The sequence below is a fragment of the Mycteria americana genome, chromosome 9 (genome assembly GCF_035582795.1).
Source record: "Mycteria americana isolate JAX WOST 10 ecotype Jacksonville Zoo and Gardens chromosome 9, USCA_MyAme_1.0, whole genome shotgun sequence".
NCBI classification, from domain to species: domain Eukaryota; kingdom Metazoa; phylum Chordata; class Aves; order Ciconiiformes; family Ciconiidae; genus Mycteria; species Mycteria americana.
The window spans coordinates 14,151,027-14,174,920 of NC_134373.1; the positions used below are offsets into that span (position 1 = coordinate 14,151,027).

Consider the following 23,894-nt stretch of genomic DNA (forward strand, 5'->3'; position numbering starts at 1 on the left):
TGTGTTTGGCAAATGGGGTCCCAAGGAGCCCTGTGGGACATACTAGGGTTTAGGAAAAAGAGAGGGGCAGGAATAGTGCCTGACTGCACTGCATGCCTGGGACTTGACTTGGCTGCTAAGACAACTGGGATCGTTTTGGGTTCATGGCACATGGTTACTGTCCTTCCAGATTTATGGCTACCAAGTGTCTCTGGGAGTCTGTTTTTGATCAGAAAGGTGATTGTTCTTGAACAAGGCCTCTCTGCTGTCCTCCCCTTAAAAAAAATGACATCTATGCCCTTCTGCAGCCTGAAATCACTTTTCCATTACAGGTGGAAAATGATATATGGGCCACTTCCCAGAAAACTATCTAAGTATGAGTGTAATGTTAAACATGGGCAATTTCTCCTCAACACAGCAGTGAAATCAGAACCAGGGGAGGGATGGATTTTTACACTTCTCTTTTGAGTGCAGCTTACACTGCCTACCTGCTCTCCTCCCTTGACATTCGTGTCTCCACAGGTGATGGACCAGCGTGCCCTGTGCCTCCCGCACGTGTATGCTGGGCCTGGAAGGGGAACTCGTAGTTCATAGTTGGCAGAGAGGCAAAGTTCTGAAGCATCATCAGACCCGGGAGTCCTAGAGAGCCTCTTTCCTTCTGAGGAGCCCAAGAGATAAATGTCTCAGTACCATTTGAGAAAAGGCTGGATGGTGATAAATAACACATCAAGTGAAGATACTGCCTCGTCCTTTGAGGGATCACGGTGCATACAGTTGAATTAGAATAAAAAGATCAATCTTGGACTGTTACCCAGTGAAGAAGCCATTCATCTTTAGGAGGAGGACTTGAAATGTATGGTGCTCTAATAATATATTATTTGTAAAGGCCAAGATTAATTAATTTTGTCAGATAAACTGTCAGATAAAAGGCTCTCGTTCATCCTTGGTGTCACTGAAATGAGGTAACCCATATGAACACAACTTTGTTAATTGTGCCAGTCACATTTTGCAGTATATACTAAATGGTTGGGGTGTGATGATGAGAGGAAAAACTACTGAGGGAGGATGGAAGCTAACCTAACACCTGCCTTTTGTTGTGGATTGTGAATCCTCTTTATGGACTTGGTTCAGCACCACGTTTTCATGCACTAACCTTGTCTCTGCTGCTCAGCGCAGCACCGCTGACTCCCCTGGGACGCAGTCAGTGAAACAGCACAGCGTCTGTGATTTTAAATGTGTACATGGTGCTATTCAGAATTGGTCTGCGTACACCAGACATCAAAATTCAGGTACATCCCTCGTCTGCACATGTGTATTTCTCACCATGAGGTTATTTTTACCGGATGTGTATTGTTGGGTGGGGTGCCGTGCTACATACCAATGAAATAAGCGATTTGTAATTGTCTTATAACTTTTTGTTTTCTTTGGGTAACAGGTTGTGCCAGAGATCTTTTTGCTGCCCTGTAGCGATATGAATTCACGTGCCGTGCGGCTCCCTGCAGCATTCACGCCTCGGTAAGTGTGCTTGCGCTTGGGATTGTTAAAAATCCGTTTAGGATTTTGCGTTTTCCATCTCTCCTGAAGTCCAGTATCAGCTCCCTGAGAGTCCCAGCTGCTTTAAACATGGGAAGGTCCAACTTTACCCCTTATGTTTATATAGGAAAACCTGACGGGTTTTCCGTTATTATTTTTTTAAGGGGAAATAAGAAGCTGGCGGGTTACCGGGACACGCGGTGACCCGGCGCCGAGCCGCCCTCCCGCCGCTACCAGCGCTGGCGCAAGGCCGCAGGGCTGCCCGCGGCTGCCGGCTCTGCCCGGGCAGCTCCGCCCGGGCCTCCCCGAGCGCCGGGGCTCCCGGCTGGGCGGGCGGCGGCGGCGGCAGGAACCTTGGTGCCGCGGAGCCGTTTCCCGCGGCGGCCGGGACGGCTTTGCGGCAGGACGCGGCCCCGCCGCCCGGCAGCAGCGCGGTGGCGAGGAGGGGCCGTGCCTGCGCGCCGGCGGCTCCGCTCCGCGCCGAGCCGGGCCGGGGCGAGCGCGGGGAGCCCCTCCTCGGAGCACCGGCAGAGCGCGGCCCCCGGGCGGCAGGTAAATACTCCCTTTGGTCCGTGGTCGATTCGGGGCTTGAAGGGTCTGCGAGGTTCCCCAGCGCCGCCGGGGCGGGCAGCCGGGCCGGGCGTCCCGCAGCCTTCGCCGTGCTGCCTGCCCGCCGAGCGCGTATGCGGGCTGTGTGCGAGGACCCGGGCGCGGCTGTGTTTGCACTTTTAGCACAAACACGGCTGTAGTCATGTGCCCCTCTGGAAAGACACGTTCCCGTGTGCACAGAAAGGCCCTGTGCTTTAGTTTTCCCCACCCATAGCCGCTCACGATCTCAGCAGGGATTCGGGCTGCTCCCCGTCGGTAGAATCAAACTCCGGTACGCGTAGGCACAGTGTGCAGGCTTCACTCTCTATTTTAATAGCCCAGGGTATGACATAATGCCGTGGTCTTCTTACGTTGCAGTAAAACTGCTGCTTTTACGGAGCAAGCACCCAAACACAGCCAGTGGAATTACACCTTCTGGAATCAAATAGGCCCGACAGGAGAGTATGTATTATGTGGGAATGTGTGCTAGCTGGAGTATCAGCAGAGATGCTAGGATCACTGGCATTGCAAGGTAAGATAAGGGAAGAATTACTCGAGATTAGGTTTGTGTAAGGAATCATGACTGGCTCCTGATCTGTTTTCTGTTCTGCAAACATTCACTTATGGCCCTGATCCTACAAAGATTTACAGACAAATCTAATTTTAGGCACTGCATAATCCCACTAAGTGACTACAAAGAATCACAGTATGTAAGAATAAGAAAGCATGTGAATCTTAGTAGGACCAATACCCATACACTTTAAGCAACAGTAGTTTTCATCTTGCTACGTTCAAGGCTTATTTATCCAAAATTAGTGAATTAAATTTGGGATTTAAAAAAATCAGAAATCTAAAATGTGAAACAGAGCACTACATAGCAGAGTGAAAGATCTTATCAGTCTACAGTAGGTAGATACATCATTCCTGCAGAACCTTATCGGACTGAAGTCACATTATATGTTAACATTTCATCAGATGTTTTGAGGTTTCTACTGGGCTTCTGCTAAGATCTTCTGTAATAAAGTTATAGTTCAGTTTAGAAAACAGCAGGCGTTTGTGCTGAGTAGTCACGTGGCTCTGTAGCGGTACATGTGGTTACAACCAGCCTGTGGGGTCAGCTGTTGTGGCAGGGCTGCCAGGACCTGAGGGTTTGGGTTGCTGTGGTACTTTGCCGGACTTCAGCATTATTTGGATCATTGCTTCCTTTCCTTCCCCTGCCCCTCTTCCCCTGATAATTAATGTGCCAAACCACTGTGGTCCTGGCTGTTTGAAAGACAAGAGGAAGGCTTAATTTGAGGTTCGAAATGAGTTTGATATTAAACACGGTATTTCCATCAATGCCAGCATTCAACCGCTAATAGTTATGGGAAATCCAGGTCTCACTGTAGAAAGGCTTGTACTGTCCCAGCTGAGCTCTTTGGGTACCATGGTTAGAGACACGGGTTGGCTACAGTCGTGGATCAGGGCTGCTCAGAAAGCTGTGTGCTGGACAGATTTGGATGTCAAGTATATTTTCTTAAGATCGTGCCGTGATCTTGGGGAAGAAATGTCTCCCATGTTCTTGTGGGAGGTGCTGTGTTTCTTATCCTCCTTCTGGCCTCTGAGGCAATGGCAGCTGTTATTCCCAGCTGTGGGCTGTGCTGGAGCCTGATCATTGCTTTCTGCTTGGTGTGCCTCAAAGAAACTACCCTGCAGAGCTAAGTAAAAATTAATTTTGTAGTCTGGCGTAGATAGTAAAGGATTCAGTTATTATATTGCTATTTATACCAGCTAGTGCTTCATCTAGAAAGGTCCCAAAGTATCTTCTGAGTCCTAGTTGTAAGGAGATAAATGTCTCCATCTGGCTGCCCCCCTTCCGTATGTCCTTCATTGCTTAAATGCGGCCACCTCGAGGTGCAGCAGGACATTGCTGCACACAACAGCTGAAAGCTCAGCAGCCTGCTTTACAGCAGTCTCTGTAAATGAGTCCTGGAGGAGCAACATCCCCAAGCACAAAATGTGCCTTTTATTTCTGTTCAGAACTCACAGGGACAAATGGAAAATGGCTTAATTTCTGATCTCTTTAGAAAAAAAAAAAAAAGAGTCAAGCTTTTAAGGGCTGGCTGTCTTTTCCCTTCAGTGTAGTTTTAGAAAGCGTGGAGTAGGGAGATACTTGTAAAATTTCAGTTTGCATTAATCAGAAATTTTATTAAAAAGAAAAAAAAGTTTTATCTCACCTGACGCATACAAAGTTCCCCCACATCCTAGAAGGAGACAAGCTGATACATCGTGGCAGGTACAATTAGAAATATTAGACTGAGTCATGTTGTTTGCTGTTTCTTGAATGTCCAGTTCAATCATGTTTCCTCTTGTACTGGAGGTTTGTGTTGCCCCTCTTGGATACCCTGTTCACTGACAGTCTCTGTACTCTTTGTGCTGAACTCAGGAGGTAACAGGCTGTTTTGTGGTGTCTGTCTGCCTGGCAGAACAAGCAGGAGTTTTTGTAGTCAAGGGCAGCATATAAAATGCAAGTTACACAACTTTAGACAAACCTGTACACACAAAGCAAATGAACCCAAGCACAGGAATCATTCACCCTCCCTTGGGTCGTTATTTGAGACTACAGGTATGTTTAAGACCACGCATCCGTGCCTCAGGCCAAATCACTGTACTGCTTCATTCTGTTTGTCCACGTGGATTTTGTGCCTGAAGTGTGGTTTTGAGGTGTTTGCATCCAGATATCTACAGGGGAGGTGCTAGGATGCAGGAGAGCCTCTGTTCCCCTATGCCTGACATCCTTCCCTGCAGGTCAGCCAGCCAACAAGCAGCATGCACAAGGGGGTAGTCTGGATTTTAGTCTGATGTAACCTATGAAGGTGCCCACGTGCTGATGGGTTTGGCGGGCTGGCAGCCTGGGCTGTGTGTCACCATCAGCTAACTTCCCTCCGGTCAGTCTGCTTTGCTTTCTTTTCCTTTCCTTGCCAAGGGTCCTTCATCCTTTGCGGAGTCCCAGTCCAGCTACTGAGATTGCAAATGGTTACTCATCCACAGGAAGTGATACAGCCCCTTGTTACTCTCCCAGCCTGGAGGGATGTGTGTCAGGTGGCTGCAAGGCAAAGGAGTCAGTGATAAAGATCTCAGGAGAGCTGTACAGCAGTCATTTTCCGGAAAAGAAAAGCTCTCTGTGGTCCATCTTCCTCCACTGCTGGGTCCTCCTCACCCTCTGGACCCACTTTGTTCTGGTGCAGCAGGCTGTTGTGCGCTTTTCAGCTTAGAGTTTCTTGTGTTTTAATTACTGTTTCTGAAGTGCAGTTAAAATTAAAGATAATGTATACTATAAGCACTGTTTATTATTCATTACTGTGTGCTCATCACTGGATGAGCTGTTCTGTGGCTGTGATGTGTTCGTTCCCCACGCAGGGAGGGTGCCTGGGGAGCTTCCTTGTTAAAGGCACTGGGTCAGATCAGCAGTTGGGGAAAATCTATGCTTCACAGAGTGAGACTCATGTATCCTTGCTAAGGGTCTGCTTCCCCTCACAGAATATGGCATTTTTCTTCCTCCCTGGTTTCACCTCTTTCTTAATTTCATCTTTTCTCAGTTGTTTGTTTTGGTTTGCTTTCTGTAGTGTGGAAGAGATCACTGCTGTCTTATAGCTTGACTGCAATTAGGCACCAAGTTAATTGCAGCTGTTCCTGCTCTTTGCCCCTCCCTAGGTCTAGCAGACAGGATGTGGAAGCTCTTCTTCGCTGATAAATGATGGTGGTTGATTTCATCCTTAAGGGCAATGAGACTATAGCAAACAGGTGGGTTTGCAACATGGAAATGGTTGTACTTACATTCACAGTTATCCTGTCTAATGCCTGGCCCTATAGCCAAGCATTCCTGACCAGAAAGTCTCTCCAGTTTTCGTGAGCTTTTCCTGAATATTGTCAGTGGTTTTGTGCAGGAATATCAGTCAGAAGGTATTTATGTGAGACACTTTAAAATTAGGATCGTCTGAAAATTTTAAGCAATTAATTTCTCAGTTGTGTATTGGGGAAAGAGGCTTTTGAAGAGGGGCTTTAAAAATGTGATCTAAAGATAATTATCCAGGCCATGTTGAACCAACCATTGACTATCATATGGCAAGCTCTTTGAAACTGTGATCCCCTGTTCCATATGAAAAGTTTCTTGTAGTTTTATCTTCTTTGTGAGGCACTGTAAATTTCATCCAGACATTTAAATGATGAATCTAACAAGCTTGTGTGCTGTGTTGCTCACTTGGTGTACACAGCAGTAGGTCACCTGGGGTTTTGGAATCACTGGGGGAGGAGGCTTGCCGTGTGCTGAGGGAACAAAATACAGCCAGGATACAAGGAAATGTGGTAGTTTGCACGGGGACAGTGTCCCAGCTGACACTCGCTCCCTGCAATTGTCCCTTATGAAATTCCTAGCTATCAGTTCCCTCTCCAAATTGAGTATGAGAGGCAAGCAGGTGTGCAGCTTTCAATTGCTGCTCAGAGAACTGGCCATTGTATGTATGGGATTTGTAACTGCTTGGAGTACAAGTGTTTTGAACCAGGACTGCTCTTTGGTTACATATGGATGGCATGCAGTACTATGGATCTGACTGGGGACGTTGCTGAGCCTTCAAGCACAGCAGCTATGATACTATGCTTCCTCTACAGCTAAGGGAGACAGGGCTTCTGGCTGGGAGAAAGACCTAGATGCCATCATGCTTTGAAAGAGCTTCTGGTCAGAACAAGATGTGGAATGTTTCCTGAGTAGGCCTTGCTGTACTGTAAATAAATAAAGCATCATCTCCTGTCTAGTTACAGCAGGGGGATGCTGGAAAGAGGGCACTCCGCAGTACCTTGCATTGTGCTGCCACTGTCAGTTCTTCAACTTTTTCTGCAAGCATCCTGTGCCAGCGATGTATAGAAGTGCATAGGCAATGGTAAAGACTTGTGTGTGACAGTCCGCCATCTGTGCATCCTCATTCTCTCTTCTACCCATTCAGGTGTGCCCACCTGACAAATACAGCTTAACTTCTTATCTAAAAGGTAGCACCTACATCTTCAGCTTCATAGCTTTTTTCAGGGATTCGCACAGCAGAGCCTGGTTTTCAGGGACTGTCATTGACCTAAGTGCGTCTCATTTAGATTTTGGGCAATACTTGGCTGATGTGACCCACAGAGCTAGTCAGAGATCCTTGTAGCAGTGGTTGTTCAAGGTGCCAGTGGGAGACGTTCAGGTCACAGGCTGAGGTTGCTCAGACTGACAGGCAGAAAAGCTCATTAGGTACTAGCTGCTCCGGCCCCAGTGGATTGTATTCAAAGAGGCTGTACTGTATCTTTTCTTCAGATGACCTGTTGTTCAGACCAGGCTTGTCACAGCCCATAAACTAGACTGTAGTGGTCCAGGCCTGCAACATAACAGAAATAAAGGTCCCTGAGGCCACTTCAGTTTGCTCTGCTACCAAATTGTTACCCAACTGAAAGCACATCTCTTTCTGTTTTCCTTGTTGGCATTGGAGTTTCAGCCCACAGTTGCAATGCAGTACAAGATAAGCAGAGCTGGTTCCCACAGCAGGTTCCAGGGTGCTGAGAAGGGGATAGAGCAAGCTCTCCAGTGGCTGAGGCACCCCTGCTCTCTATTTGCATACAGATAACTTTTAAAACTCCTCTTCTGCTCTTGAGATAAAATTCTCAAAAACACCCAAATCTTTGCCAGAAATTTGAGCCTGAGAGTCATTAGGAATCAATGAGACTTGGGGGACTTTTAACATTATTACCTGCCTTTTGCTATCTTTTGCTGGCTGAGAGCTCCTCTCATTTATGCATTTCCTCCTGAACGCATTGCTTGTGAACATCGTTGATTGTTCCTTTCTAATTCTGTCTCCAAATACAAGAGAAAAGGGGAAGTCCCTGTTTATCCATTGTGTGTCACTCATTGTTTTATACATCTCTATTACCAGCATACTGAAGAGGAGGTCCTGTAAGCACCAAAACCAACAAGATTGCTTATCAAGTTGTGTGGTGCCTCCTATTGCTCCTTTCTGCTTTCCTCCTCTACTTCCCAGTGTTTTCAGATCCATCTCACACTAACTACTTGTGCTGTGGCTAATTTGGAGACCCATGTGGTGGCACTGGCCTCCTGAAAAGGATAAGGGACTGAGTTTTGCCTGCTTCTCCCTTAGCAGGAGGGTGAGTTTGGGCCTGTTTCCTGTCCAGTGTTGAACAACAGTTCACGAACTGCATCTTTAAGGACACCACTGCTTTGTCACATCTAGTTGAAGTTACCTGTACAGTTCAAAAGAAAGAGAGAGAAGGAGAATAACTGGCAGGTAGGTAGGGTGGTGGCACAAACCCTGTTTCCTTAGGAAAGCAAACTGAAAGGTGCTTCTTTTATAAATACTTTTTGTATGGATTGGTGAGCTAAATGGATCTCTTCAGTCACTGGTTCCTAGACACAGGCTGGTTCTAGCTTTCTCTCCTGCCTGAGCTAGAATGAACAGTCCTGAACATAATATGTAAGCTGGCAGTACACGATGTGTATATCACCTGCAAGATTGCTTTCTACCCTTGCCTTTTCTGTGCTTTTTAATTTTTGCCATGCAATGCCTGGGTATTTTCCCTGGCCCGTGGGGATCCAGAAAAGTGCATCAGGAAGTTAAATGATCTCTTCCAGTGTACGTTCCTTGGCATTTGTTGTCCATGATTTTTCTCTGCTGTCAGACTGTGCTGTCACTTTGGTTAAATCCTTGTGGCTTCTCTAAGGGAAGTAATCTTGGCTAAACTGAACTTCTCTGTCTCACGTGGCATGAGCAGCAATCCTTGCTGTTTACCTCAGCCATATGAGTAATGTGACCACTATAAACTTGTGATAGTAAAGACTTTACTCATGTTGTAAGTGCACGTTAATTATCTGACTGCTGCACGTTCACGGATGAAAGCTGTATCTGTGCTAGACAGACATACAGAAAAGCATGTTTTTCAGCTGCTGCAATCCCTGTGTCCAGCAGTTTTTGCGAAGTACAATGCACTATGTTCCTTCATCTTTTTTGCAGTAAGACTAGTTCCCAGGGGCCTGGATGAGCTCTTAGGTTTCTGCTTCTCATAACAAATCCCTGCTTACAGTTGCCTATAGTTTTGGCAGTCTTTAATAGTTTGGGCTGATGCTTCTCTCTTCTCTCCTATTCACTGCCTTAGGCTGAAGGTCTTTGGAAATTTTCAGGTGTTTCCAAGAAACAATACATAAGGCAGTACATTTCATAGTAATTTAAAAGGAGTTCGTCCTATCCTATTGTTTGCCTTTTTTTGCCCTTCGTATGAAGGAAGTGATTTCCACTGCTTTCCCTCCTGGAGGAGATTCTGATGGAGCTGTTTACTGCCATATCAAAGTTTGCTTTCATTTGGCACCAAATCCGTACAGAAGTCTGAATTAAATTTTTGTTGAGTGCCACTGTCAGAAAATGCCAAATTGTGTTTATGGAGGATATGTGATTGCAGAAGCCCAGTGCTAGTGGGAATTACTGGCACAACTCTTTCTTTAATCTAAGAAGGTTCTTGGCAGTGTAGGAAGGGATGAGCCTGCCACCATTGAGGTCACCTTTCCACATCTTTATTGAGCAGGGCAAACAGACTAGTTTGGAAGGTATGAGTGCTGCAATTTGTGAACCCTGTGATGCGGGGGCCTGTCATCTTCTCATGACCTTGTGTTTCAGCATCTTACTGGATATGAGGTCAGTTTGTAGTTCGGCATCACCACACTTGGCTGCGTGACGCTGGATAGCTCCACTCTCATAGGATCCAGAGAAACGTGCAGCCACATGAAGCCTCCAGCATTTAAAAATGAACCTGTTAAATGTAAGTGTCAATTTTTTCCCCTTGCTTTCCACCTTTCCTAATGATTTAAAATAACGAACAGAGCAACATTGCATCTGCTACCACTGAAATGCTTCAGTGGCATGTCACAAGCCCTTCTGGAGTGATTGCTGCTCCAGTCCCTTGAGCGAGAGTGAGGCTGTATTCTCTGCTGTATTCACCCCTGTGAAATGGCATCTTCGTATGGGCCAGCCTGTAGCTTTCACTGTTGGCATATGATTACACCAATGTGCTGGTTTTGTTCAAGTCTTGCAGTTCTGCAACTTCAAAACTTCATTCTTGCTTTAAAGAGATGCCATAGGAGGATGTAGAATAAGTGGACAGGTTGCACCACATCATGTCCCTTAGCCTGTTCCTGGAGCTCCCAAGCTCTAAGGTACCAGGGAGCAGAAAGTGGTTCAGGGGTTGCTGGCAGGAATGAGCTTCAAGCATGAACTCCGTGCTGCATTAAGCTGACAATGCAGATGTGCCCAAGATGACTTTATTTCCCGCTGCTGTCAGCTGGCACAGTTGCACAGCTTTGCAAAGCGTCTGTTCCCATACTGTTCTGATTTTAAACCACTCCAGATCTGTTTTGTTCAGTCCTCTGGTTGTGGTTCTGGCTCTGCTTTCAGTGTCTTACTCTACGTTTACTTGTTGAAGCTGATCCTAGTCCTGGTTCACTATGAGGCTAGTGAAGTGAATCCTTGCAAAGAGATAAGAGGAGAAAGATCCCAGTGTAAAGGCTTGAAGTTTCCAGAGTTATGCATGTGATTATTTATTGCTTTTGAAAATTATTTACTTGGAGTGTGTTTGCAGAGATCATGGTCTGAACTGCTGATCTGTTAGGAGGGAGGGCGAGCTGCTGCTTTCGAACACAACTGTCATGGCTGGCCACAACTGAAGCAGGGTTGGGAGGAAGCCAGTGGATGATTGCGGAGCGAGTTGGTTTGTGCTACAGGATTCTGTGCCCCCTTCTTGGGGGGCTGCTGGCCTTCTTCCTCCCTTTGGCTTGCTATAGGAAAGGGTGCCTATTTAAATGACTTTGAAGTTAGGCAAATAGACTGTTCTGGATTAAAAAAAGAACCTTAAATAGAAATATCTGTGTTTGATGCTGTTTAATAGATGTTTTTTCCTGCTAAGTGTAAATCTTCGTGGGTCCTGGTAGCACTTCAGCAGCATTCACAAGCTAATGAGCTGCTAATTATCAGCCCTGCCCAGGCTAATTAGTTCTGTTAAGAGTGTATTAATCTAGGCAGAGCTCTGAGCTAATGCAGCTTTACTGCTTCTAGGACTTGAGCTGATGTGGTCAAAACTGGGATGTAGATCTCTGACTTTGGGCTGTTCTGCATGTACAGGCCCTAGATACTATGATTTCTCCTGGCAGCCGTGAGAGCTGTTCTCCCGCTAGTACAAATGCCCAGTCTCCAGGTCCCAAGAACTTGCACGCATTTGACTGATTTCCCCAATTTAAACATACCTACCATGCACTTCCCTCGAGCATGGCAGCACTGTGGATGGAGCTTCAAGAGGGAGAGGTTAGAAGGCAGCAGGCTTGGTGCGACAGAAGTCAGCAATGAGACACCCCCTTATTGCACCACAGGGAATACAAACCCCGCTTCCTTCCTCCTCCCAGGCGTGAGCTCAGGAGGGTCAATACAGCTCTTCGCTATTCTTACGTTTTGCCTGGTGAGTCAACAGCTTGGAAGTAAAGATCTGCAGATTTGTGACTGTGCAGGATATGGTATATTTTGCTTTGCCGGTAGGATGCATTGTCTTTCTGGGGCTCAGGTCACCACATGGTTTCACTTAGGTTTCCAGTGATATTCTAGAGGGAAACTCTATGTGCAGCGCTCTGCAGCAGCCTAATAGCATTCATTTATTAGGTAAATATCACAGTTCTGTTTATGCACACAAGTAGGCAAAGTAACTGCTGTAAAACTCATGTTGGTCATGTTGGGAGTGCAAGCGATCTGGGAGAAAAAGGCAAACTGTTTGAGGCTGGTTGGTCTATTTTACTAACCCTTCGTTTCTCAACTTTTTCTTACAGCCCCATTGGAACTTGTACTAAGCATTCCCTTGGTGGCTGCATTTGTGATGTTAGTCAGTACTGTCTCTCAGAGCAGCTCTCTAAAGCTTGGTTAATAAATGGCATCACTTTGATTCCCCTTTGTCTGGTGCCCCATCCTGCTCTCTGCAGGTTCCAGTTCAAGAAGTGTTAATACACAGAGTTCACACACAGTGAACAACAGAAACCCAAAAGGGGTTCTTCATACACAGTAATGTTGGTGCCAAATGAAGGAGAAAGAAAAATCAAGGGGACTGTGTCTGTGAAAGGAGTGATGTGATTAAATGTATTTATCTGGGAAAAGGCCCTTACTGATACGATGTTTTGCTTTGCTTTACAGGTACTCTCCATCACTATCAGCTTGTTTCATAGAGGGACTGTAGCCCACTTGACCAGTTGGATGTTAAGTCTCCCATCTGAAGACGGGTTGATTTGGTTGCTTTCTACCACTAAGGATTGTGGTTGGTGAATGTATTTGCCCCACCACCTCTAAGTTAATGGTGTGCCAAGGACAGATGTAAAGCAGCTCTCTCTCTGGATATTGATGTGGTATCTTCTTAACACATTGCAACACCTTGGGCCCACTGGCAGCACAGGATATGGAGGCTCTTGAAGTTGACGACATTAGCCCTGCCTTGGAAGTGACTGAAGACTTTTTCAATAGTTTTGATACTAAGCTTGAAAAGATTGTCCAGCCCTCTGAGGTATATGGTGTACAGGAGGTCCCTGAACTGGTTGGGCACGAGGTATTTGATCAGATAACAGAGAGCAGGAATCTGAGGAACGTCGCCTCCTTAGCCAAAAGTAGCCTCATCTGGGATCACTGCAAAAATGGCCTCTTGGAAACCAAAGCTCAGACAGCATTCCCTGCCAAAGACCAGCGCGCGGTGCAGAGGGGAACAGCTGCTGACAGCCTTGCTTGGGCAGGGGAAGGGGAGACTGCAGCTTTTAACATCTTCAATATCTGCCAGCGGAGGAGAGACAGGCCTCGCTCGGTGAACGACATCCTGGTGCAGAATGAGGAAGCCTCCACATTCAAGCCAGGACACAACAGGTCACGCTCCGATATCAGCCATGTAAGCTGGGGAGTGGTCTTCACGGGCACCTCCCTGCAGCAGCCACCTGCGCCTGGTCAGGACAATAACTGTGCTCTGCTCTCTTACCTGGCGTTAACCAAGGGAGAGGACATCCAAGGAAACACAGGTTTGTGCTGATGCTATATTGTTTCTGTTGATATGAGGACTTTCCTATTTGTGTTTAATATTTATCTTGAAAGAGGAGCTGCATGTTTTAAAAAAACCAAACAAAACCCCCCAAAACCAACTGTGAGGTAGCTCTTAAGATGATAGAAATCAGCATGGCTCTGTTGTCTTTGATATAGCTCTGTCTGTTTGCCTGCCTAAGGATCAGTTTTTAAACCAATCTTGACTTCTGTTCCTTTCATGGTTTGAAAAACTAAGCTTGTTTTACTTTTTGCTTCTATTTTGTTCAGTTTGACTCAGGACAAAATAATTTATTTGTTACGTATTTCTGATCATTTCCTTACCTGATTTTCCCAAACTAAAAAAAAAACTTTGAATGCTAAAGCTATTGGGAGAATGGCAAATCTAAACAAAGGCAGTTTTCATAAAAGTTAAAGAGCGGACATTAAAAAGAGGGCATACAAAGCTTTACTGTGAGGCCTGAGATCTCTGCTCTGTTTCTTTAAGAAATGCTGGCTGTTCAGGCCATAAACAATTAACAAAAACTTAAGCATGCAATTTGTGCTTGTCAATATTAAGGCATCTCTGCCAGCTTTGTATGGGGTACAGGAAGTCTTGTTATCAGATTTAGGCAGGCGTCTCCAGTGAGCCGTACGAAGCAATATTTCAGCAAGTGATACTTTTTCCTTTTCCTTTCTCAAGCACTGCACTGGAAGAGGTTGTGCTCAGGTCTTCGGAAACACTGAACCAGTGTCTCCATCTCCATGATTTATTTTGTAGATGCCAGAAGTGGACTGGGGACTCATGGAAAAGAAAAGCAGTTAGCGCCACAAAGGTTATATAATCTAAATAAAGGCAAGAGTTAACAAAGGAATTTAAAAATCAAAGCGTTGTGAAAGCACACGTGTGTGTGTATGGTGGAATGGCTCCAGTTATGAATAGGTAGCCTGTTTAGGGTTAAAACAAGCCTTCCAGATAAGTCAGCTGTTTTGGAGCATGAAAAGGAGATGCACAAATGGTTGTGTTTGTGGATGTGTGCATATATAAACATAAATATATATAATATGTAGGTATATATGTATGTATGTATATGTATATACACACACAAACCTGTGGGTTATTGTGTTATATTGTGACATAGTTGCTGTATCCCAAAGAAGGGTGCTGTTGGTTTACAAAGGCAAGTATACCTGCTGTTATTTTTGTTTAGGGAGATACGTTGCTTCCCATAGAGTGGGGTCTCTGTTCTGTGTCCTTCCCATGGAAGGGCTGCAGAACAGGAACGCACCCAGAAGCCTGGAGACAGAGCTCTCAGTTTCTGTCAGCTGTATCCTGGGCATCTCATGGGTTTAACTTAGCATATAACACCTTTATATGCCCACAGAAACACCATTAAAATCTAGCCATTAAAGGTCAATACATGTCCCCGATAGTGTTTTAAGCTTAATCTTTTTCGCCCAATTTCCCCACACAGCCCTCAGAAAAAGAAAGGGGTTCTGTTACTCTATACTGTTTATAGTAAGAAATACCTAAGCCATTCTGTATTTAAAGACTCATTCATGCACTTATTCAGTAAGAGTGATTTCAGGCTGCCACTGGATCCCCAAGCTGCAAGAAGCAAGCTGCCAATCCAACTGGTGCTGAGCAGCATAGTCTGAGGCCGAACAGGTCTCCCTTCTGTCAGTCCAGGGCTTAGGCAACTGCAAGAGTACATCAGGGTGCACCCTAATGCATTGCACCTCTGTCTGGGGTGAAGCAAATTACATTCCCCTCTCCCTTACACACAAATGCAAGACAGTGTGATGCAACTGTTCATAAAAGGAAGCAAAATGAAAAATAGAAACAATGATGTAGGTTTTTCTTCCCCTTCTGGCAAACAAAGAAATTTTATTAGGAACTGCAGTGCTGGGACACAATTGCTTCCGAAGTCAGGGACTGCATACTGCATTGTCCCCCCCTCCTGGATGAGAGTCTCCACACTTTTGGAAGCTGGGCTGTCTGCAGCGTTGTCCTCGTTTGACCCTGGCTCCCACTTCAGCTGTTCCAGTCCACTTTGCTTAGAGACGACAGACCCCAGGGAGGTGCACCAACCCTGTGGAAGCCCTAAAAGGGCTGTGCTGTATCCAGAGTGGAGAGTCTATAGCAGGACTTCAAGCCAGTGTCTAGAACAGATTGATAGAAAACCTTCCGTGATATAACCATGAGAGGAAAATAAAAGACAAGAAACACGCTCTGTGTGCAGCTGGATCTAACAGTGGGATTCCTAAGCTAGGTTGTGTCCAGGATTTAGTCACCCCATTGCAGTGTGTACCCAAAGCGTGCTGGTTTAGTAGCAGCAGTAAGAGTTCAGTGGTGCTCTTCCCAGCCCCTCAGCAGGCACTTGTCCTGTTTAAATGCAGTTAATGCAGTGATGTTTTTCTCCATACAGAAAAAGCGAACAAACTGTGTTAGTGTGATATACTCTTTACCGTTATGATTTCATGTTAAACAGTTTGTAGTTGTGAGTTATAACTGTGAAGACCTTGCGTCTATAAAGTAGTTTTGTGAAGTATAGCAACATTGGCACTCTTAAAAAAAACAGAAATTGACAGATTTCCACGAAGAAAACTCTTGTTTTTATACTATCTGCAGTAGTGCCAGGTATCTTACAGCTCATCTGTTCCTCGATTTCTCTATGGTACCAGGAACAAGTCCCATTGCTGTGCTCAGCGCTGCCAGAAGCGTAGGTTCAATGGCTTTTTACAGAAGAGACTCAGTATGGTCAAGTTCTGGGATCTCGGAGGTGAACTGAGCAAGGGAAGGAAATGGATTAGTAAGAGTGGCTGAAGAACTTCTCCCAGTACTCACCTGTAGCCCAGCAGCAGTCAGTACCTCTAAGGTGCTCAGCCCACACTTTTACTATTGCTTTTTGCAAAGGTGCAAGGCATTTGTCAGTGCTTGCTGTGTGCCCTCCAAGAGCCTTTCTGCATGGGATGTTTGAAGGCAGCGGTACCTTCTTTGAGGAGGGAGGACTTCTGTGCTCTGAAAATGCACTCTTTTAACCTGTTTCCTTAACCTGTTCTGTTCAGCTGCTGCGCAGGTTTTAGAAGGTAGCCATGGTATATATTCCCTTTGTGTTTTCAAGAGAGCCTGCCATAGAGTTTGCTGCTACTGTAAGCTGAGCTGAAAAGAGAAAAGCAAAAGCAAGAAGGTAGATGTCGCAGGTACCTGTATCTGGGACTGGTAATTATTCTCCACAAGAGACAAAAAAATTTATTTTAAGGTTGGCTAAAAGCTGCTGCAGTGGTTGAAGGAGGCATAGTGGCTACAGCCTGTGGAGACATCCCTTTTCAGGGCTTTAATACACATTAAACGAATGCATATGAGATACGGAGAGCAACTTCAGCCACTCCTCTCAGTCCTCATTGCAGTCAGGGACTTCCCTCTGGAGCCTGCAGAGGTCTCCCAGTCCTCCAAGGCTGGCCGAGTTGCTGCATAAATTAACTCTTAAGAATTTTTTTTTCCTTATCTTCATACTGTATTTATTGCTATGAGCTTATCTGTTCCTGCTGCTTGCTTTTTTATAATACAAATAAAATGAAACTGGATCCTTTCCATGTGCTGTGAAAGAAAAGGACCTGAAAAGAAGCTGTGCCTTTTGGGGCAGTATCTCCTTAGGCCTGCTGGCAAAACGGCTAGTGTACTAGAAGTGAGCACTGTTTGTGCTAGGGAGCAGTGTCAAGCTGTAAGTGGACCTAGCAAAGACGGAAGTTGTAAGCAAATTCAAGGCAGGCTTTTGTATTTCTGGGCATGCGGCCTGGCAAACAAAGGGAGAATGCTGCTTCTGTAGTATCCAGCGAAAGCTTGCTTAGATCATTAAAACACAATGTACGAGCAGTTATCTTTGATAGTCGTGTGGATGTTTTCATGCAAACACAGCCACTCCCGAGAGTGTGGTGCTATAGTACTTTTCCTGGATAGCTGTTTTGTTTGCCTGCCATGCCTGTGAGCTTGGGGAACTCCAGAGCTGTCATTGCGCTGAGCGCCTGTACGCTGACAAACTGTCCTTACTGCAGAAGGCTGACGCCTTGTGCCTCTCTCCAGCAAGCAGCTATGGAGGTACTCAGCCAGGCCCGTTGATTTTGGGAGTATGCTCTGCCAGGAAGCTGAGCCGATGTTTGCAGCACTGTGGCATGGCAAAATAGACATACCAGAGAAAGGTGACTGCCTTAAAACTGGCCAACAGGCCTGAATTCTACTGTGTCTGATTGAGGCCAGGATTTCACCTCCTCCTTTCAACTGACTGATTTAAAATAATACCTTCCCCCCCCTCACATCTTTTTATCTGGCTGGGAGCCTAGGCATCATCTGGGACATGTTGAAGGTATGATCTTGTACTCAGAGTTTGTGCAGGGGATATTTCAAGAAAGGTTTGGGCCCCTCTTCATATAGTTCTTGTACGTATTACATACTTTTCTAGTGTGTTTTTGTGGAGGTGAGACATCTAAATCTGTATTCATGGGAAACACACTGCTGATTCACAGGTTGGGGACTGGGGGTGATCCTTGAGTTCTGAGGAGTCATTTTACAGTGCTGCTTTCTCTTATTCTGGTGACCACACAGACTTTATGTCAGGGTGTTTTCTTTGTTTGCCAGATATCCTCATCTTCAGCAGCAGTAGCGGTGGCTGGTACTAGCTCTATGCCTGTGACGTTGGCTCATGCAGTATGTAGTGGTACATATCAGTGTGCTGAGCAGGTTTGTGGTGGTGGGTCACAGAGCAGCAGACCATCAATTGCCACTGTTGTTGTCCTGCTCAGGGAGGAGCTGCGAAGACAGCTAGCTGGAAAGGGGAGGTGTGGCAGGTTTGGGAGCTGCTGCAGAGGTGGAGGTGGCCAGAGATCCTGAGAGGTGTGAAACATTGGAGGTGTGACATAGAGCCTTCGTGCTTCCCCTCCAGTGATGGCCAGGTAAAGCCTAGCTCCTGACCCATCTACCAAGGAGGTTTCTGGAGCCTGATTGCCATTTGTGATTTTGCAAAAACACCCCTGTAGCATTGTCTTTTGTCTCTGGTACGTAGAAGCTACACAGCCAGGGCAGACCAGTAGGCTGTTGATTGCCACTGGGATGACAGAACATTATAGATCCGTGGTGTTGTGCAGAAGATAATGGTGCTGTCATCCAAGAGGCAGATGTGCGGAAGCAACACTTCTGCACCTTCCTCTCTGGAGAGCAGGAAGCCTCAAACCACTTGGAAATAATCCCAGAGGTATCAAGCCAGTTGGAGGAGCGATGCTCCCCCTGTGGCCAATTTATTTTCAGCATTAAAAGGTAGCTGTACTGCAGAGATCTGGGGCCTTTCAAGATTTAAGGAGGCAAAAATGTTATTTAAAATCCAATGTGAGTTGGATGCCCTCCACTGCGGGGATCCATAAGTACCAGGGGCTGTCTGTGCATCTAGCAAGAGACAGCCCCTTCTCCCAGGAGATCACAGCTTAAATACACCACACAGTAAGGATAGGGAGGGTGAGTAGGGACAAAGAGAGGTGAGGTGCCTTGCCCAAGATCAAATGGGGGTATAATTTGGATCACCTGACTTCAACTCATCTGCTGGATGATACTTCCCCTCTAACCCCTCTGGCTAATTTGGGGAGTGCAGCACTTGTTCCCTGCAGGCTCACTCCTGATTGCTCCCTGGGCTTGGGCACCCTCTGAGCTGGAAGGACCATGGGGGGCTGGCAGAGAGCGGCAGCAGCAGAGGGGGCTAGGCTGGGCAGCTGCCTCGGGCGGAGGGCAGCGAGACCTTGCCTGGGAGGCTGTGGGAGGGTGCAGGGCGATGGAGAGGGGAGTGCGGTGGGAGGCGATGGGAGGGGCTCACATCCAGGGGAGAGATTCACAGTGCAGGAGGATTACAGTAAACAGCACTTATGAGTTTGGTTGTGAAGCTGTTCTGGTTGGGAGGGTTATTCTTTATGGAGATTTTTGCTCTGGAGTTATGACACTCCATAAAGCTAATGAACAGAGTTTTCATCTCCTGGGGCAGTGCTGATTGTTTCCAGTAATTTTGTGATGACTTTCATAACTGAATTTTTAGGTTAGTTGCTATTATTCCCTTAGTGGTGTCAGCTAACTCTCCTAATGTGAACTGACCCTGTTTTCATAGCTTTGACGGTCACTTTATACCCTTTCTTCCTTCTTTTTAAAGCTGAATTGAGTGAATTTATTAAAAAATCAGCAAATCCATCTTCATTTGAATATTCTCACTTCTTTTGCAAGTGCTGCTGTTTTATGCATCTCCTAGCTGGTGGTAGGTAACCAACTCTTTCAACTCATTATACTTCTGTCTCTTCCAGAGTTGTGTCCTGTTCTGGGTTGGTCTTGCACTTTGACTGAATCAAGCCTCCTTCTCCACTGCCCCCTTGGCACAGGCACTGTGTCAGTATGCACAGGGTGCTGGTGGTCTGCTCGGCAAACACTATACAAGTGTTCGACTTGCTGCAGAGGAGCAAAAAAGATTGGATGGTTTGGCTGGGCAGCCGGGATCCTGTAGACTTCAGCAGAGTTTCTCATATGTTTCTCATGCAGTGCCACACCTGAAAGGAAGGACATAAAGAATAATTTGTTCAGGTTCTTTATCCATCTGTTTAGGCAGTTCATTCATTGAAGAGTTTTGTTGGTGAACAGCTAAGCCAACCTCACTAGCAACACATAAATCTAAAATTAAGAGTTTGCATGTTCAACATTTTCAAAGCAGGTTTTGCTTTCCCAAAGCCTAAGGAAGATGAAAAAGAGTGAATGTCCTTCTGGTGGGGAGAGATGCTGTTTCTTTATATAAATTAATGCAAATTGCTACCCAGTTACAAGTCCTATTGCTGTAGTGGTCCCTTGAAAAGAGGTGGCATTGGGAGAAGAAGCCAGATTTGGCTCCAGGACAGCCATCTGCTGGAAATTTGTGGCTAAATATCAATGCCATTATTTCAGGACCAAGTGGAATCGGATATGCTTGCCTGAAAGAGATATACTTGCAGAGCCAGATGGGAAAATAGGTGGGAAGAAAAGACTGTGTTTTTAAGTAGGAGGGAAGTGGAGACTGTGGATCTGAGTCACACTGGCTGAGGCACAGTTTGTCCCTGATCTAGCAAACCCCACCAAGGTGACTAGCCCAACCCAATTTGAGAGCATTTTAGGTCCCAAAGGTGTCTTTTAAGTTCTGTGGAAATTGGAGACAAGAACTATTGACAAAAACTGTGTAACTTTATGCTCAACTCTTACTAAGCATTAGAGAAACCAGAGAGGAGTGCCACCTCAAGAGACAAGCCCCTCAGAAACTAGGCATCTCTGCTTCTGCTCGTTTCCAAGTTACTTGGTATTACTGTCATCAGAAATGCTTCAGTGGTGGAAAACATGGCAAGTTTTCCTGCTGTACCAACAGGGACGCACGTACAGTCAGTTGTTCAGGAGCATATATCTTCTGGACATGCAGAGAGAATGTTTGGGCTCCCTCTCCTGTGGTGCTGGTTGCACCAACTGCCCCCAAGTGTGGAGAGGGGTGGATGTGTGCTCGGTGCAGGGTTCCTAGCCCGGAGGAGTGGGCAGTTCCCAAAGGAGAAGAGAGACGCTAAAGAGGATATTGCACTGTTCCCAGCTGCCGAGTCTCTCTTTGTTTCCCTCTGCCTCCTTCCCCCTCTTCCCTTGAAATTATAACTCCAAATGGCTCAGGCGTGTGCCATTTACTGTGATTATTTCCCTTTTTTTTTACTCTTCCTCAATTTATTCTCCCTGTCTCTAGGAGAGTTTCTGTTTGGAAGGTGGATGGAGAGATGGTAGCATTTACTCTCTGAGTGGAAAGGTATTATCTGGCACACTGCACATCGAGGAGATAAAGGAGCAGAGGGTTGTAAGGTGTGTGTGTGTATGTGTAGCATATGGATTCACCCTGTCTCTGCCAGCATCTATTGCCCTGACCTAAACAATACGAGGCATTTGAATTTTAATCAAGTTGGCTGCTGGTTCTGTCCCAGTTAGAGCGAGAGTCAGTGGAGCCGATTCATGGGAGCTTGAACGGAAGGAGTGGGGCGAGGGAGGGAGAAGGGGGTGCCTCTGTGAAAGGCAGGGAGAGATAGCCTTTCTCTAACTCAACAAAAGACAAGCAAACCTGTGTGCAGATGAAGGAGGGGTGGCTGGGGGAAGGTTACGAGTTGTCTTATTATGGAGAAGCTTGAACTGTCATCTGTACTTGATGGAAGCGAGAGAGATTGCAGTTGGAGCTGCAGAAGCGCTGCCTCCCTGATTGGATTAATAGAAAGGGAAGATGACTCTAGAATGGCAGCCCATTATCTGCACTACAAAGGGATTAGTGTGGGTTTCAGAGAAATTAATGGCTTTTGAGTTAGCGCAGAAATACTAATGAATGTCAGGGCCAGAGATGTATGGTGAACAAAATTGGTTCTCTTTTAGTGTGTGTGTGTGCATGTGTATCTGTCCATGTGGGATATGAAAGTGTGCTTTTTCTCTACCATTTTGAGTTTTAGATTAGGCTTTCAGTTTTCATATTTAGCTGAAATACTCTCGAGTAGCTTATTTGTCAGCAAGGTATAGTTATATTGATTTCTTTTCCACCTTTTCAGACCTAGTGCCAAAGTAGCAATTTTTTAATTGTTGTTATGATTTTAGTCATATATGCAGGAAATCTTTGTAAGTAAAGTGTAGAGTGCTTTGAACATGGTGTTAAATGCAGGCTCCATTCTGAGTAAGCAAGCAATGTGGGGAAGCTGAGGCTGAGCTGGCAAGGCGAAACTGAAGTGCCTCCTTTTTGCTAGTGTGGATGGGAGGTAGCATCCTTCCCCCATTTTTTAACTCCCATGAGGTTTCCATACTCACATTAAGTATATAAAGCAATTAATTCTTATGTATGTTCATTAAGTTTAACTGAAGCTTGTCTACTTAATCCTTATAAATCCTTAAAGTTGGTCTTCACTGAAGAGCTAGCCAAAGCTTTTACACTGTTGCTGTCCTTAATCCTCCTCCTGACCATACACAAAACTCTCACAACCAACCACAGCAATGCTTTCAGCCAAGGACAGAAGCATCTCCTTAGACTGTAGGTTACAGCCCAAGATCTGCTTTCTCACCAATTGGTATCAGAAGCCCTTTGGACAGTAACGAAGTCCCTCAAATACTCATACTGACTCTCCTTGTGCCTCTGGGAGGATAGACAGACTCACCATTAGCTGGCAGTGGTGAGAGCGGCTTGGCTAGCAATCCTGGCTGTATTAGCTGGGAAGCCCAGTACACATGGGGATGCAGTAACTTCTATACAGAGGCTCATCTTTGGCTCTTTGTTTCCAAGCTTCATCAAGCCCAGATGCTTCTGTTCTCCTAGCTCTGCATTGAAGACATCCTAGGTATACTCGGAGGTGATCATGTCTAAAACTTGTTAGTGTGGCCTGTTAGTGTGAGTGGTAACTGGTTAAGCTGAGACGCTGAAAATATTTTGCGCCTCCAGCTGTCTACCCTATCCCTCTTTCAAAGGTTATCAGCCCAAGGGTAGAAACCATGAGTGAAACAGCTCATGTATTGCTGTGGTTTGTAATGCTGCATGTTAAGGTCAATTGATGCTGATTTTGTTTTGACCTAATTGTGCCGGGCAGTGGATGAGGAGCTGTTCCCAGGTCACTGCCTTGCTCCTGTGTCAGGAATAGCAGTCTCCAAGGGAGAGGGACAACCGGAGGCAGAAACCTCTTCACTTGTGTCTGTTAATTCTGACACTGCAAAGTCAAGACCCATCACAGGTAGCCTTATGGGAAAGGTGAAGTAGAAGTCAAATGGGACCAAGAATTTGTTCCTCAGGGCTGGGTTGTTTTGGGGTGCCAAGTGTTAAAGTCGGTGTTAGAGCGTAACAGTGAATGTCACTGAATTTATACAGGGACCAACAAAAATTGCATAGAGCCACATGTCCAGGCCAAGGTGAAAATACAGCATTTGTATTAATGGTGGCTGAAGTGGTGCAAATCAGATTGGAACAAATTTTGCATGGAAACCTTTTTTAAAACTCGGAAATGCTTTAGATAATTCCTTTTAAATTCGTACCACTTTGGTGCCCGGAGTGACTCGTGTATGGCTGGTTTTCTGGGGACGAAGAAAATTCCCTTTGACTTCGCCTTGGGCCGAGGTTTGTGAAAGGGTCTACCCCAAAGCACCTGAAGTGCTGAGGCACTTAGATATATGTGTTTGAGTCTGGGCAGCTTCTTACTTTTCATTTTTGGTCATGTCTGCTGGCCCTGAGCCTGATTCTTCATCAATCAGCAAAGCTCCTCTCTAGTAAGCGGAGCTGTGCAGAATGTTCTGGTCCCGGGTCATGGCGAAATGTGGTAAGAAACTGCTGTCGTTGGGCACAGTTCTCCATTCCCAGTGTCCTGGGTAAGTCCAGGTGCAGTGCCCGGGTGCTGGCAGCGGGGCTGTTCTGGCCGGTTCCAGCGGCCCCACCGACGGGCACAGGTGGGGCCTCTCTGGCAGAGCGCGTTTCGGAAAGGGCAAAGCACTGCACGGTGGTGCGAGGAGTGATGAGGAAAGTGTGAGGAGCAGCCCAGGGTCAGAGGAGGAGAAGGTGCTGCAGGTGCTGGGGCAGGGATTCCCCTGCAGACCCTGGCGAGACCATGGTGGAGCAGGTATCTCCCCGCAGCCCGTGCGGGACCCCATGCTGGAGAAGGTGGAGATTTCCT

General features: G+C 46.2%; 1 protein-coding gene across 6 annotated transcripts in view; it reads left to right on the forward strand.

The window, feature by feature from the left end:
- Positions 1-505: 505 nt before the first annotated feature.
- The window catches only part of PLEKHM3 (pleckstrin homology domain containing M3), a 95,886-nt gene continuing 72,497 nt past the window's right edge, over positions 506-23,894 (forward strand). For 3 of the 6 annotated variants that reach the window (XM_075511419.1, XM_075511424.1, XM_075511425.1), the window contains exons 1-3: positions 1,772-2,064; positions 9,786-9,927; positions 12,333-13,195. In XM_075511419.1, the coding sequence (XP_075367534.1) occupies positions 12,592-13,195 (604 nt within the window). In that variant the 5' untranslated portion in view covers positions 1,772-2,064; positions 9,786-9,927; positions 12,333-12,591. Of the gene's footprint in view, positions 1,269-1,414; positions 1,495-1,771; positions 2,065-9,785; positions 9,928-12,332; positions 13,196-23,894 lie in introns of those variants that run through there. The other 3 variants (XM_075511420.1, XM_075511421.1, XM_075511423.1) reach the window with 3 other exon arrangements.